Raw genomic sequence first — 18,304 nt, 5'->3', positions numbered from 1 at the left:
TGTGTGGCGTAACCAGACACCCGCTGCCTCTCTGTCCTCTTGAAGTCCACGCTCTGACCTTTGCTGGTACATGTGCTGAACCCCTCGTGTCTTCTGCCGCTATATACAGCTGCCTGTGTGTATATGCACCTGTGTAAATAGTATATACACGACTCGCGACTTTTAGGGTGGGGTACCAGTAGTGAAGACCCCTGAACCCAGAAAAAGTTTTAGTTGAGAAGTGACTTCGGTTCTTCTCTACCGAAGCGAATGAATGAGTGAGAATTTAGGGGCCGATATATTTGTAGTATGTTCATCTCCGAAGGGGTTGTGCCAAGTTATAAAGTTATCCCCTATCTTCAGGGTAGAGGATAATGTTGTGATTGGTGGGACCGCCACTATCTTGAGAACAGGGGTCCCAAAGGTCTCCACATGAATGAGGCAGCGGTCGCTCCATTTCATTTACAGTGCCAGAGATTGCAAAGCACTCGTATTCGGCTATTTCTGGTTCTCCTATTAAAATTAAAGAGCCACTCCAGCAAAAAGGCATTTTTTCCATCTCTGCCTCCCTTACCTGATTGCCTTCATATCTATCCCATGATGCATCAGGACACCTATGCAATTCCTGCATGGAAGAGGGGGCAGTTTAATTATCATTAGCTCCTATCGTCTTCTAAATAGGCTACAGATGGTCATGTGGTCAGTTACTGGGGATGAGCTGTGGTCTCCTCTATTATAGCTGTGTGATCATCAGTATCTGTGACAGGTGGGTGTCCAACCGATGCTGAGAATGGAGGGGACGCAGTGCTGGCTTACTGTTGTCACCTTTCTAGCAGATCACCCAGGGAACTGCAGCTAGCCAAATTCCCTTGAATGGAGCCATGTAGCCGGTGGCCTTAGTGCCACTTCTATGCAGGCAAACCTTAGAAGAGGACACGTCACTGTGGCCCCTTTTTGTTTCCAGGATTAGCGGTGGTCCCAGAGGTCGAGGCCCCACCAGCCATAAGGCTATGGCATGCCCTAGCAATAAACATCACTTTACAGGATGGAACCCTATCGACATGTTTTATAATGCCCTATCTGAGGTTAGATGCTTTATTCCAGCGATCAGTCACTATCGCTTGGAGTGTCGCCTCATATCGGGTTTCTCACATTACTTTGTATAGGAAGAAAGTTGTCAGTGGGGCAAGTTCACCACTCCCAAATACAAGTGCTTGGAGCTCGGCTGGCACCCCAGCTGATAAAAGGAAGCACCTCAGCACTCTTATACAGCTAATACGTGGATAGAACTGCACAACTTTTAGATTTACTGATGCATAAAGGTGTGAGGGTCTTGGCACATTTAATTTATTTTTTTGATCAAAACATGTGAGCCCATCTGCCGCATCCAGGCGACCCGCGTTAAGATGAGTCCTACTCTTCAGCGTATTTTAGCTCTATTTGGTCCATGTTTTGGGTACCGTAATACGGAGTTAATGTAAATCTATGTATGTCTTCACATGGCGGGGTTTTTATTTTTTTTTACCGCATCCTGCCTTTTTTTTGCCTCTGTATTATTCTTCTATTGGGCAAATGCTGATCAGGATTTGACTGTTAGAGAGAAAAAAATAAAATAAAAAAAAAATAAATATATATATACACATATACACACACACACACACACGCAGGCTGAATATATGATTCTAATGTCATCTGAAACACGTCTGTGAAAAGGCTCCGTGTTCTGGGCGTGTTTTCCATACTCTTGTCTGAAGCCAGCCGTGGGGCGCATTCTCTTGTAGCTGATTTGCTGCTGATTATGTTGTGGATTTTTGGTGCGGATTTCAGCCTTTCAGATTGAAGGGATTAAAGAACCCCTGGCGTATCTGAAATGTGCTGAAGACTTTTAATCCACAGCTTGTCTTTTTATGCCGCGGGTTCTATCTGCGGAGTTCAGCTCTTGAAGTACAAAGGTTGGAGCCTGTGGCAAAATCTGCACTATTTCGGTATGGGTTTGGCGTCTGCGGATTGTCCACTATCAGAAGCCTGCGGCGAATACGAAGTGTGTGACGGCATTCTTCGGGTGAGTTCACACACTGCGGGATTGTCACAGCAGTGGACAGCACAATGTAAGTGAATGGCATTTTTAACAAACCCTATTCACTAAGGCCTCATGCCCAATATGCCCATAGACATTCATTGGGCATCCACAGGTAATTAATTACCTGCCGATGTCATTTTGTTTCCCGGCGTTGGAACAAACCTGCAGCATGCTCCATTTTCTTCAGTTTCCTGCAGGGACGGCTCCCATTGAGGTCAATGGAAACCGTCCGATCCGCAGCACAGAAGAAGATGACCCGCATGGCAGCCGGACAGGTGAGTAAATGTCTTTAGACCTCATGGCTGCTGGCACTGCTGGAATCCGCTGCAGGATTCTGCACTGGAAAACAGTGTGTGCCCGTGGGCATGAGGCCTTACAGCAGAAAAAATCTGCACCCAAAGACAGTCAGGCCTCATGTCCACGGGGAAAATAAGATCCGCTGCAGATTCTCCATGTAGAATCTGCAGCGGGTCCCTCCTGCCCCGCGGACATGAGCGCCGAAAATAAGAATTTAAAAGCATTTACCTTTCCGTAGCGGGCGGGGAAGATCAGCTGTTCCTCACGGCCGGATCTTCATTTTCGGCCGGCGGATGAATTCCTCACGCCGGCGGCACGTCGCCGGCACGTCGTCGACGTGCCGCGCGCATGCGCCGGGCACATCCGCCGAGCCGAAGCAAGGAAGATGCGGCCGTGAGGAAGAGAAGACCTTCCCGGTCCGCTACGGATGGTAAATACTTTAAATTCCTATTTTAGGTCTCCCGCGGATCCGGACGGCTTCCATAGGCTTCAATAGAAGCCCGCGGGAGCCGTCCCCGCGGGAGACCCGCACGAAAATGGAGCATGGTCCAGATTTTTCCATGCTCCATTTTTTTTTAAATCCCTTTTATTGACGATCCGCGGGTATTTATCTACCCGCGGGTGGTCAATGCATCCCTATGGGATGCGGATCCGCATGCGGGAGATCCGCTGCGGATCTTAAATCATATTTTGCCCGTGGACATGAGCCCTTAGGCTGTAGATTTTCAACGTTTGTTGCAGAAATGCCCCGGACTCGCACCACGGATTCATTCACTGCAATACTAAAGATCTGCACCAATATCTGCACGTGGATTTTGGTGCAGACCTTTTCCATGATGTGGGATCATCCCCATTCGCTTTTTCTGGGGCCTGAGGTCATTATTACACAAGTGGTAGTGGCAACCGCGTTTTCCCAGCGGCACCTGTTAGTGCAGGTGTTGCCCAGCAATTGACCACGTTGCAGCTTGTGAATAGTGCCAATTCCTGGGTGGGCATGCAGGTGCAGCCCGACAATCATCAGGAAGACGTGAGCGCAAGCGAATGCCGCTATTGCACGAGCGTTAAGGCTATGTCCACATGCGGAAATTTTGCAGTAGGTTTGCTGCAGACAATCTGCATCAAAAACGGCTTGTTTGACGAGGTGGAATCCGCACTGAAAATCCGGTGCGATCACTGACGGCCGCCGATCCACAATCTGCTGCACAATTCAATTTTCACAGCAAATTTTTTATTTTCTGCAGCATGGGGACAAGGTTTTTAAAATCCCATCTGCTGTAAATGCTGCAGATTTTCCATGTGGCCGTTCCGCACAGAAAATCCATGGCAAATCCCTCCCAAAGCCTAAGGCCTCATGTCCAACGGGCAGGTCTGGTTCCACATGCGGAAGCCCGCAGAAGAATCCGACCCTGCCCGCGGCCGAGGACACTGCTTACCTGTCTGAGTCTTCGCTGCGGATTTGTGCGGAAGCGAACGTGCGCAGTAGAGGGTTTTTTGGTTTTTCTAAAGTCTCCTGCTTTCCTGTGGAATCCGCGGCCCATCCACAATTCCCATTTTCCGGTGGACCTGGGACAGAACTAGGATGCAGGCCGCATATGGAGGCAGCCAGTCCTCTGCAACAAGTGAATGGAATCTATAAAGTATAGGAGCAAAAACACTGACAGTGCTGACCGTTTTGTTGTGCCTGCGGAGTGGCGGCGGCCTCCATATCTGTCCTGCGCTTATTTCTCCGTCTGTCCCAGTGTTAATTCGAGTCTATGTCCTGGTTTCTGCTTACCATCTGTGCACTTGAGTCTTGGGAGGGGGGGGGGTTCTGTTTCAGGTTGGACCCATCTGAACGCTGGTCGCCCGGATGCGGCAGACGGCCCCCATGTGACTAAAATGTCTGCTGGGAGCTTCACGCTTCTATGCAGCACATATAAGAGTTGTGCAGTTTTAATCAGGTATTCCAGGTCCACGGGTGCTGAGGCACGGCTTTCGCAGCCGCGGCCAACGTGCATCTTTGCATTTAATGTGCTGGTAAGAAGTGCTGACGGAGCTCGTTTGTTCCCGCTAATAAGCAGGGACTTTCTAGAACTACTGCAAGGAAAAAAAGTGAGCCGTTGTGATAATCCGAGGATCCGTTGCTACCTTATGCCGTCCTCAGGGCATCGTAGACCTGGTGACAACTGACCTCTAACCCTGAGTGCCCATGGGCCTCTCATGATGAGATTTTGGGACGCTGACGGTTGCCATGGGCCTTGTGAAGGCTCATAGAGCCGCCACGTTCTCAACTATGCTAATGGCAGGGCTCGTTATGCAAATGTGAAAAAAACATAATCTACTGGAGGGTTGCGGTATAGTGTAGAAATGTTAACACCCCCCCCCCCCTTCCTTTTTTTTTTTTTTTTTCTCGCACAAAATAATTTGAAAGAACCTACTTGTCATCGCCGTGTGTGAAGACGGTCGGGAAGCAAAAAATGCATAATGACAGAATTTTTTTTTTTTTTCTCCCAATAAAAACTAAATAAAAAGTGATCAAAAAGTCACGTATGCTAAAATGGTAGCAATAAGAACTACCGCCCGCCCCGCAGCAAAAGCAGCCGGCACACAGCTCCCTTGTCAGAAAAATACGACATTGTGGGCTCTGAACATTACAAGAAACGTCTCTTCTTTTTTAATTACCCAAACAGTTCTTAATTTTTTACAAGTAGTAACACATTTAAAAAACCCTATTTTTTCACACCCGTGGTGTGAAGCGAATGTCATTTTGTACTGTACCATCAACGCTGCAAAAGAAAAAAGACACTGATAACGGCGCGGTTGGGTTTTGTTTTTTCCATTGCACACCACTTAACCCCTTAGTGACCGCCCCATTGCCTTTTTACGTCCTGGCTTTGTGGGCTTTAATCCTCAGGGCCATAAAAACACGCTAGTTCTGAGGATTGGAGCTGACCGTGACGGCTCTGTGATATGTTAATGCTACATTAAAGACATACAGACCTAAGATTAGGACCATAATGGGTATGTCTCTGAACACAGGACAAACAGGGGGATCCATTTGGGGTGTAAATCCTCATTTTCATGTGCACTATAGAAAAAAACCTGTCTTTGAAATGGTAGATTTGCAAATATGACATCTTATTTTTTCTCTCCTCTAAATTGCATTACCTCCTGAAAAGAAACTGTGGGGTGAAAATACTCCTGCCCCCCTCAGTGAATATATGAAGGGGTGTCGTTTTTAGAATAGGAGCATTTGTGGGGGTATCTATCATTCGGACACCTATGAGCCTTCGCAATCTTGGCTTGGTGAAAAAATGTTTCTCAAAATGTTAAATTTGTACGTCTCCTAAATGATTAAAAAAACTCAAGTTTTTCCAATGTGCTTCCTGAATAAAGTAAACAGATGAAAATATATATCTTATCAAAAATTTTCAAAATTTTCCCAATTTTGGTGCTTTTAATAAATATAGCTGTTGGAATATGGGGCCGAAAAAGCTGAAAACCCCAAAAATAGCTGGTAGTTAAGGGGTCAAGTTACTATGATTTCTGAGTCATGTCCCATGGGATACATTTATTCCTCCTGCTCCTCTTGGGACAGAGTGGACATGGGGTCTTCCATAGACCTTGTCCCCCCTATCACTTTGGTTGGCTACGTCAGCACTTGTGCCAGCAGGGACTACCTGGGCGTGTACCATGCGCTGTGCCACTTTTATGTTGTGTGTTTCTTCTACCCTTCATATAACAGCCTTGTTCTCTTGTCTTCCTACAGTGATGCTCTTAGGAGTCTCCGTCCTCCGGAAGAAATATCCGCTGACCAAGTATCTCTGTGTGCTGCTCATAGTGGTGGGGGTCGCGCTGTTTATGTACAAGCCCAAGAACAGCGGCCCCAGCGGTGATGACCACCTGTTCGGCTACGGAGAGCTGCTGCTGGTATGTGGATGATGTAGGCTGGCTTCACACGGCCAAGAATATTGTGTGTTGTGAGACGCACAAAACCTGCGTATAGGAACTTTTTTCTTTTGACTAGTCGTACACATGGGCGATGTTTACCCTCACTGTGATGCTGCGAGGGATATCTTGGCATGTATGTTTTTTTTTTTCCGTGTCCCTCGTAACACATCACTCATTGATTTCAATGGGAACTTGTGTATATATACATCACATGGTTCGGGCATGCAAGGTTTTACATTGAAATCAATGGAAAATACTTCTGATGCTCATTAAACTTGCCTGAGCGGATCGGAATTTCTCAGAAGTGATGCACGACTTTCTTACCTGAAAATCGCCTCGCATCCATAGGTACAATGCAGGTTGGCGAGGAAAAAAATCGGCCCCATATCCCTCTCGCCCGTGTGAAACTAGCCTTGTGGACGTTGAGGGACATGACATGTACAGGAAAGCCGGCCACAAGTCCTTTAGTGGTCATGTCGTCCGCCCGTGTAGGGGTGGACACAACACCATGTGAGTAATTGGGCCTCGCACACATGTTCCTATTATAACCCCATACAAGTGCTGTCATACGGCACCTCAAGCGTCCCGCAGGTCCTAATGCCCCTGCTTCCAGCCGCTGCATGAATCCGACGGGAAGATGCTCATGGCATGTTCCATCAGATGTTGTGTTAATAGCCATTTACACAGGACTATTATCACCCAAAATTCGTTCAGATGCGCCCGCGTTAATCATTGCGCCTAATTGCAAAACATTGTTTACTATTTATTTCCTCTTCTTCTGTCGCTCGCTTTCAACCACCATAAAAATCATCGCTGGTCCGCTCACTTCTCTCTGCGTGTAAACGCTTTACATAGAAGGTTAAGCGCTGAGCGATACTCCGCGTTGATCTCCCTGTTGAAACGCTCTGTACGAACAACTAGTGGTGACATCACTCGCTCGTACGGTCGTCCCGTGTAGATGAAGTATTGCCTGTAGGAGAGAATGGCTCAGTAGTAGTGCCCGGTACACGGCACGTGTATACAGCTCCTCCGTACAGCATTAGGTGTTGACTCTTGTAGGTCTGTGCGTTGGCACCTGTACCGCTTTATTTAGTAGCGGCATCTGAGGGTACATAAGTTACCCCCTGCATGAAATGACTTGTCCCGCCCATCCGGTAATGCATTAACATTCTCCTTCTTCTCTTCCCAGTTGCTGTCTCTTACCCTGGACGGACTGACTGGAGTGTCTCAGGATCACATGCGGGCAAACTACCAGACGGGCTCCAACCAAATGATGCTTCATATTAACCTCTGGTCCAGTTTATTTCTAGGAGCAGGTAGAGCCACATTAACTTTAAGAAAACTTTTTTTTGTGTAGGGCTCCACTGTGACCAGTGCTATGACACACATTGTGCCACTAATGATCACACTGTGGCCCCTGCTGCATCACAAATGCATCACTAATGCTCCAGATTCCTCGGGGTACAGTCCGCTGGCACGTAGCTTTTTGGGGTGTTTTACATTGCTATTTGTGAAAGTTATGGAAAGTTTCTGGCAAGCGGCACTCGACCCTTTCTTTAACTCCCACAGACTTGACAGGAGTCGTATCATGCTACTTCCCTTCTGATCCCCACGATCAGATACTTCTCTTATCCACAGGACAGTAGATACGGAGTTTTTACTTCTAGTTTTTTTTTTTGTTGGACTTGTCATAACAAGAATAAGTCCTCATGTCCACGGGCAGGTCGGTTTCCGTGGGCGGGAGCTCCGCCACGGGATCCCACCCGGCCCACGACATGAGGACATTACTTACCAGTCCGGATGTGTGCGGGTCGTCCGTTGTCTCCTCCGTGCTTGTGGGCGGGTGCCAGCACATGCGCAGTGGAGAGTTTTATATATATTTTTTTAATCTCCTGCTTTCCCGCGGGACCTTCAGCACACCCGGCGTGACCGTTCTGGATGTGCTGAAGATCGAACGACTTCCATTGACTTCAATGGAAGCCGTCCCTGCGGGATCCGCGGCAAAACAGAGCGTGCTGCAATCTGTTTTTTGGATTAAAAGGTCCAGAAAACAAACCAGCATGCTTTAATTAAGCTGCGGGCGCCCATGATTGTCTATGGGCGGCTCGAACTCTGGATCATCTGCGCGGATCCCGAAATTCAAACCCACCTGGGGACAAGAGCCCGAAGTCATAACCTATTTTCTGTTGCTTTCGGTGGGGGCAGGTTTCCTTTAAAGGGAACCTGTCACCATGTTCATGCTGCCCGAACAGATGTGCCCATTTCGCCCATGTGTGTCTCAGCTGCCAAGTTGCAGAATAAAATACTTAGATGTTTGACTCTGGGCTGAACTGGAACAGAGTTTAGAGTCGAAGGGGTGGCTAGGCTCTCCTTATCCACAGCATAGAGAGTACAGCTCTTCTCCCTACTTGTGTATAGTTGTGATAAGGAAGAGCCCAGTGCTGCCGCCTCTTTTGGCTCCAAGCCCCTTTTCAGGTCCGCTCCAAGTCAGACTGCTAAGTATTTTATTCCTAACGTAGTATCATTGCAGAATAAAACCCACATGGGCAGAATGGACATATCTGTTCGGGGTTCAGGCAGCAGGAGCCTTGTGACCACTTCACTTTTAAAAGTGTCTTCTGGCAGTCACAACCTCACCCCCACCACCCCTCCCTATGCCTCCTAGATCGTAGAGCACATCCAAAAGCAGGGCTAAGCTACAGAATCTCGCACTGCTTGGAGGCAAAAGTAGTTGTCTTGAATAAGAAAGCCATGACAATGAACACCCGTTTTGACTTCTGCAGCTTCTGCATATCGCTGTATACAGAAACTGCAGTCTGTCAGAGATCCATCAGTGAGGCTAGACTAATGGTTTTATGGCCCTTTACACGGAACAATTATCGTTCAGAATTGCTCAGATTACCGAGCTGCAGCGGGAATTTGCATGGTAATCGTCCCGTGTAAATGCATGCAGAAAACTGAACGGCGTGTCCAGTGTAGGCAGCAATCACTCGCTTCTGATGGTCTGTTCACTGTGAATGGAAGTTGGTGAGGGGAAAAACGCTCCCCTGCCCAATCCACCTCCACTCCGGCGGTGCTGTGAGCGATGTCGGCGATACTCGCTCCTGTGTAATACCAGAAAAGCGAGCATCACTGGGACGAAAGTAAGGAAAGTGGAACAATACCTCTGCAGCGCCACCTATTGGATGGCAGCATTCCTGCAAATCAATGTCTGACCCTTTATACAGGTCGAGGGAACAATGATTGGGAATTCAAAACCAAGCCAGAATCCATACAGACAGCTGTTTTGGGGCGTTTTGCCCCTCATCAGTGTGCAATAGGATCTTAGCTTGGCTAGTGAGAGGCCTGTGACGGGGGTCGGGAGGGGTATCCTTAGGCCTCATGTCCACGGGGAAAATCGGGCCCGCTGTGGATTCTTCATGCAGAATCCCGCAGCGTGTCCCTCCTGCCCCGCGGACATGAGGCTTAGAAAAAAGATTTACTTACCTGTCCGGACGCTGCGGATCTTACCTCCGTCGTAGCCGGATCTTCTTTCTTCAGCCCAGCGGATGTGCTCGGCACGCCGGCAGTGTGCCGTGCATTCTTTTTTTTTTTTTTTTCTGAACTCCTGCTCTCTCGCACCAGAGAGCAGGAATTCAGGTGCGGGTGTGCCGCGGATCCAGACGGCTTCCATAGGCTTTAATAGAAGCCTGCGGGAGCCGTCCTAGCGGGTGACCCGCACTAAAATGGAGCATGCTGCGGGTGTTTTCCCGCACACACAATCCTCAGGGGAAAATGACATCCGCAAGTATTTAATTACCTGTGGGTGTCCAATGCATCCCTATGGGGCGCGGATCACTCGTGCGGGTGACCCGCAGCAGATCTGTCCCCGTGGACATGAGGCCTTAAAGAGTGGTGATGCCTTTCCTGACTAACTGGGACGAGTGATGGGTGTCATTCGCCCGACAGCTCATCCTGTGCAAGAGGACCGTTCGTGTCCCTCTGCTCTCCTACACCACCTTATCCGCTAATTTATGACCACAGCAAATAAAAACTTTGAGGTCATAAATTAGCATCTAAGATGCAAGTGAGCAGAAAGCAGAAGGAAACACCGTCCTCGGTCCGGCATCACTGACTGATCTCCTATGGAGATACACAAGTGAAATGTCCGAGAAGGAAGAACAGCGCCCACAAATGTGCAGAAACCAACTCGCCTGGTGTGGTGGGATCACTGCTGCGCCTGTGGGGGGCGTCACAACACCTGACAGCCTGGATGGCCTTTTGTATGAAAACCTCAGTGGGTAGCGGAGGATCCTCGTCCAATGTGAAGAGCGCCAGTTGCAGCCATCCGATCCAATCCAGTTGTCCGGGGATAGCCTGTAGGAGAGAGAAACAACACGAGGCCAACGGCGCTCAAGGACAATCCTCCATGGAATGAAGCGATGATCAGGTGAGAAGACTAAAAGGTGGGTTACCTCACCAGGGAGGTAAGTAGGACCCATGTCAACTTCCTGTGCCCAGAACCGCAGTTATCCAAGTAAGGTGGTTCGAAGAAACAGTAACTGGCATTTCCAGTGGCGAAACCCTTACAGCGTGTTTGTTGGGAGATTGGAGCAATAAAAAAGCAATAAAATTAAAATGCTGACATAGAAAAAAAAAAAAATCTACTAAAGTTAAAAAAACGGTAAAATAAAATCAAGGGGTATGGCATATATATTACACAGACAGCGTGGCCAGTCACGGGTACTACGTGAAGGGAGCATGGCTTTGCTTCAACCTCAATGCACTTTAGAAAACTCCTTGATTTTAATTTTGCCTTATTTGTCTTTTTTTATATCAGTTTTTTATTGTTCCAAGCTCCAATAAACACGCTGTAAGCATTTCGCCGCTCAGATGGTCAATCCCTTATTTCTTCGAACCGCCTTCCTTGGATAAGTGCGTCTCTGGGCACAGGGAGTTGCCGGAGATCCCCATGGGCCTACGGATCTCCCAGGTGAAGCAAGTAACTCCACTTTGAGTCTCCTGACCTACTAATCATGAAGGATTGGCCTTGAGCGCCATTTTCCTATGCATAATGTAAAACCCTACTGCAAAACTGATCGCCCACCCAAAATACATGCATCTAGGGGAACAAAAAATGGGTCCAAAAGGTGTCCACAGCCTGTAAAGGGTTTTATGTGGAAATACCACTGATGATCTATCCTCAGGATAGGGCATCAATAGTTAATTGGCTATGGTCTGCTTCTCAGGACCCCGACCAATCAGCTGAGCCGGCGCATGTGGTTCAGCGCCACAAATACAGAAGTTGGAGCAAAAGCAACAGAAGTGTCAGCGACAACCTCTGTATAGTGGCCGTCGCTTGTAACTGCGAGTACGGCGATCGTGGATTTCAGTGAGAGCCGTACCCGCAGTTATAAGTGCCAGCCACGGCACAGAGGTCGGTGCGGAGACTTCTGCTGCTTCCGCTCCGACCTCTGTGTATTTGTGGTGCTAACAGCATGCGCCCACTTAGCTGATCGGTCGGGGTCCCGAGCGACGGACCCCAGCCGATCCACTATTGATGACCTGATCATCAGTAGTATTCTCCCTGGAATTTACCGATCCTTCTGTAACTTTTCACACTTCTCCTATTTTAATAGTTTGGTTCTTACCTGCAGTTCTGCGTCCTCTACAGCTATAGGATGTTGTACAACAGCAATCTACTCAAAATTGTTGTACATTTTAGGCATAAATTAACTCCTTCCCGCTGCAGACTTTTTAATTTTTTTTTTTTTTTAATTTTCAGGTTTCCATTCCAATATAAAAAAAAAAACTCTTTTAGCCACATAGGGGATTTGAACTAGCGCTTGTTTGGTCGCTTGTATTGCAGTATATTGTATTTCTGCAGACAATCTATTAAGCTTCGCCCACCAGTACAAATAATACGCAGAGATACATGGCTTTCACAAGGCCCCAGACTACCATGATACCCTAAATCTTGCCCACGAGCTTGTTCTGGGGGAGCAGTTTAGATGACGGAGGGATCTTCTTAAATGCCAAAGACAGCGGCTTGTAAAGGGTTAACTGCCACAATTAGAGCTATTAGATCCCAGACAGCCGACAACCGTGGAGTATAGATAGTGCTCTGCTCTCCAGCCTGCTCTATACATTGGCATCCGCCGTACATGTATAGTGGATGCTGAAGGGGTTAACATTGTAGTGAAGACAAGCAGCCAGCAGGTGGTGCAAGTGCACATGTATTCACCTAGATCTCTAAAGAGTTTCTTTTGCAAACCTACATTTGGCTCGATGCAGTGTGCTGTCCCTTCTCCTCAGGGTCTCCGACCTCACCAGCTGTTGGGAAACTACAATACCCAGCAGTGCTGTCAGGTTGTGCTCTGACCGTCTCCAGAGAGCTGCAGGTTGGAGGCCACTGCCTTGACCCGTATTCTCCTGCGGTATACTGTAGTACTTTATATAAAGCGGTATATTGGCCATGTAAGGGGGCAGTAGTGAGGCGATGCATGACGTAAAGTACTGTATGGATGTGGGGTTAGGCTGAGTCCTAGAATGGTAGAGTTGGAAGGGACCGCCAGGGTCATCGGGTCCAACCCCCTGCGCAGTGCAGGATTCACTAAATCATCCCAGACAGATATTTGTCCAGCCTTTGTTTGAACACTTCCATTGAAGAAGACATCACCACCTCCCGTGGTAACCTGTTCCACTCATTGATCACCCTCACTGTCTAATATCTAATCTGTGTCTCCTCCCTTTCAGTTACATCCCATTGCTTCTAGTCTTTCCTTGTGCAGTAGTATATTTGCAGATATCGCTATTAATCTGTTGTGGGGGTCTCTCCGCACAGGAATCGTATTTACTGGAGAGGTTTGGGAATTCATGAGCTTCACGGAGCGTTACCCAAGTATCATCTACAACATTCTGCTCTTCAGCCTCACCAGCGCCTTGGGACAGGTAAGTGCCATCACGGCCCGGGATCATCTGCAGGGGTCCCAGGTCTTTCCTGGCCAACGTCATATCCGCATGACATAAACTTACTTTGTGCAGGATGTATGGAGCTGGATCAGAAGCAGTCGACTCCATACTTGGCGGCTGGCAGTCACCGGCAATGATGATTTGATCACTTAAACTCTATACTAAAATTTTGCAGTTTATATAGTAGAAGACCTCAAACGATCGTAAGTTCAAGTCCCCCGTGGGGACTAGCTTAAAAAAAAAAAAAAATTGACATTTTATATAAAATTAAATGCAAAAGGCACAATTGCATTTTTTTGCCATTTCGCCCAACTTCAAAATTCCCCAAAGTGTTTTTTTTGTTAGTACATCTTGCGGTACATTAAATACTACCATTACAAAATAACTGTCCCGCAGAAAACAAGCCCTTGTCCAGCTATGTCAAGTCTTGATTGGGTGAAACCACGGGAACGGGGGTGGTGGGATGGGCGTGCATCTCCTCTTCCTGATTCCTGGGATGCAAGTACTTGTGTTTCATCTTTACATGACGGCATCTCCATATTCACCCACCGAATGCAGAATCTGCTATTCACTAAACACGTTTATTACGGTAGTAAATACAGCTGACTAATAAACTCTTGCCCTCCAGACGCCTTAAGGAGCTTTTGGGGTTCATATACATGAGCATAGATGTGCGGTGAATGGAGTCAATGAAAGTACATTGGTATTCATTGGTCTATTGACATTTGCATATATACATTGCGTATAATGCGCACGTGAACAAGATCGCGGTATGTTCTATTGTACCGTGTATTACAAGCGGTCAACCCTATTGCTCTCTATGGGTTACTTATTAAACCCTCTCTGTGCGTAATTCATTGTGTGTGTATGTATGTGCAGCAGTTAAGACGCAACGCCACTATAAGACAGAGCGGGGAATTTAGAAAGAGTCACCCTGCACACGCCATATACAGCGATAGCCGGCTCACACGGCGGCGAAACGTTGCATGATACAAGGAGCGATTTACACACACGGCCGTGGGAAGGAGCCCGTAGGACGGAGCAGTTTATCATTAAAATATCATTCAATTGAGCAAAGGTGATTGATGATTGTTCACGCGGGCCAACGGCAAATGATAGGCGTTCGTTTTTTATGCGGGCGTTAAAAAAAATCATCGTTGTTTTTTTCGCTTATCGCTTGAGTTAAACAGCGCTCATTCAGTCCCTCTCATTCTGAAAACTGAAACCGAGCGTGCTGGGTAGTCGCCACGGAGAAACCGAAACGGGGTCTCGAATTCCCCGAAATAATATTAGTAAGATCTCCATGGAACCCGAAGAGGAAACCACTAGAGATGAGCGAGTATACTCGCTAAAGGCAATTGCTCGAGCAAGCATTGCCCTTAGCGAGTACCTGCCCGCTCGAGAGAAAAGGTTCGGGTGCTGGTGCGGGGGAGCGGTGAGTAGCAGCTGTCAGCGGGGGGGGGGGGAGGGAGATCTCCCCTCCGTTCCGCCCCGCTCTCCCCTCCGTTCCGCCCCGCTCTCCCCTCCGTTCCGCCCCGCTCTCCCCTCCGTTCCGCCCCGCTCTCCCCTCCGTTCCGCCCCGCTCTCCCCTCCGTTCCGCCCCGCAGCTCCGTGCCCACTGCCGGCACCCGAACCTTTTGTCTCAAGCGGGGAGATACTCGCTAAAGGCAATGCTCGCTCGAGCAATTGCCTTTAGCGAGTATACTTGCTCATCTCTAGAAACCAATCCAAAGATCCAGCAGAAAACTCCTCTGAACGGCCGTCGGATGAGCTTCACTCCGCTGTTGTCACAATAGACTTGATCCATCAGAATCGCCGCGCTAAATGCAGAGGCTCCACGCGGCGCCGTATCTTTCCACAATGTTTACTATGAAAATTCAGGTCATATTCACAAAAGTTAAACATCACAAGATCTCGGCATTCATCGGCCTCATGTAGGATGTCTATGTACATCCTAGATGTGATCGCAGGGAGATGTAGAGCTGCATCATGTGGATGTCGCGGGGTCTGCGTAAAGTAGGGTGGGAGCTGACTGACTAACAGCTGGCCTTCCTTTGCAGCGACAGGGATCGGTGAGAACATCGGTTCCTGCTGTTAACCCCTTACATGCTTCAATCAATGTTGACCACACCATTTATACAGTCAGAGGGAGGGTTACTCCCTGTAGGACATCATCGGCCCTCCATCATGAAATCGCGGCAGGCCCGATGGTTTGCCATGGCAACTCAAAGCCTAACATTAGCCTCTGGGTCTGCCATAGCAAATGCCGGCAAGGTAATTGCAAAATACACTGCAGCACTTCTGTAATGTAATGCAATGCATTATCGGAGCATTCAGATCATCCATCTTTTTTTTATTCACTTTGCAGGTTTAAGTCCCCTAGAGGGACACAAAAAAAAGCCTCACATAGCTCCATCCATAGGATAAAACAAACTCTGTCTTTGTTTGCAGCGATGCACAACAAAAAGTTTTCCCAAAAATGATTCTTGAAGAAGTAGAATACAAAAACGCAGAATTGATTATTTTCTCCCTCCCTCTTAAAGAAAAATTAATTAGATATAAATATATATGTAGCCCAAAACTGGTACCAATAAAAACCATAGCTCCCCACTCAACAAATAAGCCCTTATAGGGCCATGACAATGGAAAAGCAGAAACATTTTTTTTTGGGGGGGGGGGCTTTTCAAAAGTGGAGATGAAAATCGCTAAGAATTGTTGCATGCTGAGGTCCAAAATAGGTCATTAAGGGGTTAAAGAGCCTTGATGAGATGTTGTCTCCCTCAGTAAGTTCCATCTCTTACTTTCCCCTCTAGACCTTCATCTTCATGACTGTGGTCTACTTCGGTCCTCTCACCTGCTCCATCATCACCACCACCCGCAAGTTCTTCACCATCTTGGCCTCTGTAATATTATTCTCTAACCCCATCAGCGGCTTGCAGTGGGTCGGAACCCTGTTAGTGTTTTTAGGTAAGTACCAGAGTCTTCACCAGCGTTCAGTGTCTGGACTAAGGGGGGGGGGGGGGGGGGGGTGATCTCTCAAATAGTCATTTTTCTACTTTGATTGTGACCCCATAGTGCCAAATAAAGTCCAAAGCAGCCATTGGGTGGACCTTCTTAACTGACCAGTGACCGCCTCATCCCATAGGGCTGGGTGTGGTATTTCATCTCTGCTACATTGAGGTGAATAGGAGCTAAGCTGTAGTACCTAACACAAACCACTGATAAGGGTGGCGCTGTGTTTGGAAGAAGGCAGCCATGTTTTTCTAACCCTGGATAATCCCTTTAAAGGTGAAACTACAACATTTTTTGTTAGGTGTCTTGCTTGGCTAGTGAGAGGCCTATGACGTGTGTCAGGGAGGGCATCTCCCAGTCATTGTTATAACGTCTAACAATGACTTACAGGAATGCTGCCAATAGGTGGTGCTGCAGAGGTATTGTTCCATCTTCCCTATTTGCATATTTCCCAGAGGAGCATGCATGGCCTTATGTCACCCCACACCTTCTAGGTGCTCTCCCCAAGGAGAAACGATACCCTTCCTGACTGCGTTTTTCACGTGCATGAAAAAAAAAATCACCCGTCGTTCCAATAGTTGAAAAGACAGTCGCACATGTGCGGTGCCGCTCCATGGCGCTGCCGGAAATGGCGGAGTACAACTGCCCGGCAATTTTCTTCAGCCCTATTGAAATGAATGGAGCAGTGCCGCACGTCTGACCACCACTCCATTAGATCTCCTTCTCAATATGGGGGGGGTGCAAAAGGGGGACACAAGACCCTCCTGCTCAGGATCATAGGAGCAGTGAGATCAGGCTTTTACCAGTCTGGTGATAAGCTGATTGTGGTACAACCCCCTTTAATCCTAGGACTTTCCTGTATATGAAATGCATTTGAGGGGTTTAGCTCCTCACCCAAAATGCGATCTACGCTTCACACTGCAGGAAGCTGTACTGCTATGGCAGCTGGTGAGCAATGCGGTGCCAACGCTTCCACTGACCTAACCGTGGTGATGTTACGGGCCGGCAGGACTGGCAGTGCGCAGTCATCATTGCGTTGCTACTTAGTAATACAGGGTGGGTGGAGGTTGGTTAGCAACGTGTTGCCAGCCGCACTTGGCACGCACGGTCCCCCGATGAGCCACAGGCACACACTCATACTATATGACAGTATAGCCGCTGCTCCGTGCCCACTCTCTTCCTGCCCGCTCACCGCTCTTCTCTTCTGTTTTCCACAGGTCTAGGACTGGATGCTAAATTTGGTAAAGGATCCAAAAAATCGTCCCACTGATCCCCCTTTTTACAGGAGCCTTCAGATGACGTATTCGGACCTCACTCGCTGTTCGTCTATATAAATACGTGTTTTTTTGTTTTTTTTTACTGATACGTGTAACTATTTTATTAATGACGGAAGGGCTGCGATTTTAAGCTGAGGGTGTGGGAATATTAAATGCAGGAAGATGGAACGCGTCTGTTTTGCCTCTTACTTGGTTTAACTATTGTGGAGCGGCGCCCGTGCCCGAACGCTGCCCGGCTATATAGCTCCTGTTAATAAAAGATCTGATGAGTAGTACAATGCGGAGACGCCGGGCACACAGGCATTCGCTTGGCTCCGACGAGTAGCATTTGCATAACTGCGGCGGCTTCAAAGTTGGAGAATTGGGTCCTCTGCAGATTTCTCCCACCACACATAAAAGCGGAGGGAGCAGATGTGTATAGAGGCGCCCATCTGGTGCCAACTGCCTCCCTCCCTTCATCACTATCCCAGCCCCTGGATCTCATTAATACCCAGGACTGGCACAACTAGGCCGGGGACCAGTTTGGCTGCTGGCAGTGGAACGCGACCAAGGACAAGAAGGATTTAGAAGAAAACAAGAGCAGGAGGAATATTAATAGACGGGCTGATGTTTTTATTACTGCCATGACCGGGTCGGGTCTGGCTGACTGCGCGGCGTGAATGACTGGTATGTACAGATCGGAACTGGCATGGATGATGGGTGTGTACAGATGGGTATGAGGATCTGTAGGTAGGACTCAAGACTTCTCATTCTAGTTACATATAACACTGTTTCTAAC

At 48.0% G+C, this 18,304-nt stretch overlaps 1 protein-coding gene across 3 annotated transcripts in view; it reads left to right on the top strand.

Annotated features, from left to right (window-relative positions):
• The window catches only part of SLC35B1 (solute carrier family 35 member B1), a 33,781-nt gene extending 16,087 nt beyond the window's left edge, over window positions 1–17,694 (top strand). For all 3 annotated transcript variants that reach the window (XM_066587362.1, XM_066587359.1, XM_066587363.1), the window contains exons 6-10: window positions 6,105–6,265; window positions 7,476–7,602; window positions 13,110–13,216; window positions 16,051–16,204; window positions 17,467–17,694. In XM_066587362.1, coding sequence (XP_066443459.1) covers window positions 6,105–6,265; window positions 7,476–7,602; window positions 13,110–13,216; window positions 16,051–16,204; window positions 17,467–17,519 — 602 coding nt within the window. In that variant the 3' untranslated portion in view covers window positions 17,520–17,694. The remainder of the gene's footprint in view (window positions 1–6,104; window positions 6,266–7,475; window positions 7,603–13,109; window positions 13,217–16,050; window positions 16,205–17,466) is intronic.
• Window positions 17,695–18,304: the final 610 nt, after the last annotated feature.

This window comes from Eleutherodactylus coqui, chromosome 13, assembly GCF_035609145.1.
Source record: "Eleutherodactylus coqui strain aEleCoq1 chromosome 13, aEleCoq1.hap1, whole genome shotgun sequence".
Classification (NCBI taxonomy): domain Eukaryota; kingdom Metazoa; phylum Chordata; class Amphibia; order Anura; family Eleutherodactylidae; genus Eleutherodactylus; species Eleutherodactylus coqui.
The sequence above is the reverse complement of the archived record's forward strand: the minus strand, read 5'-3'. Positions and strand labels throughout refer to the sequence as shown.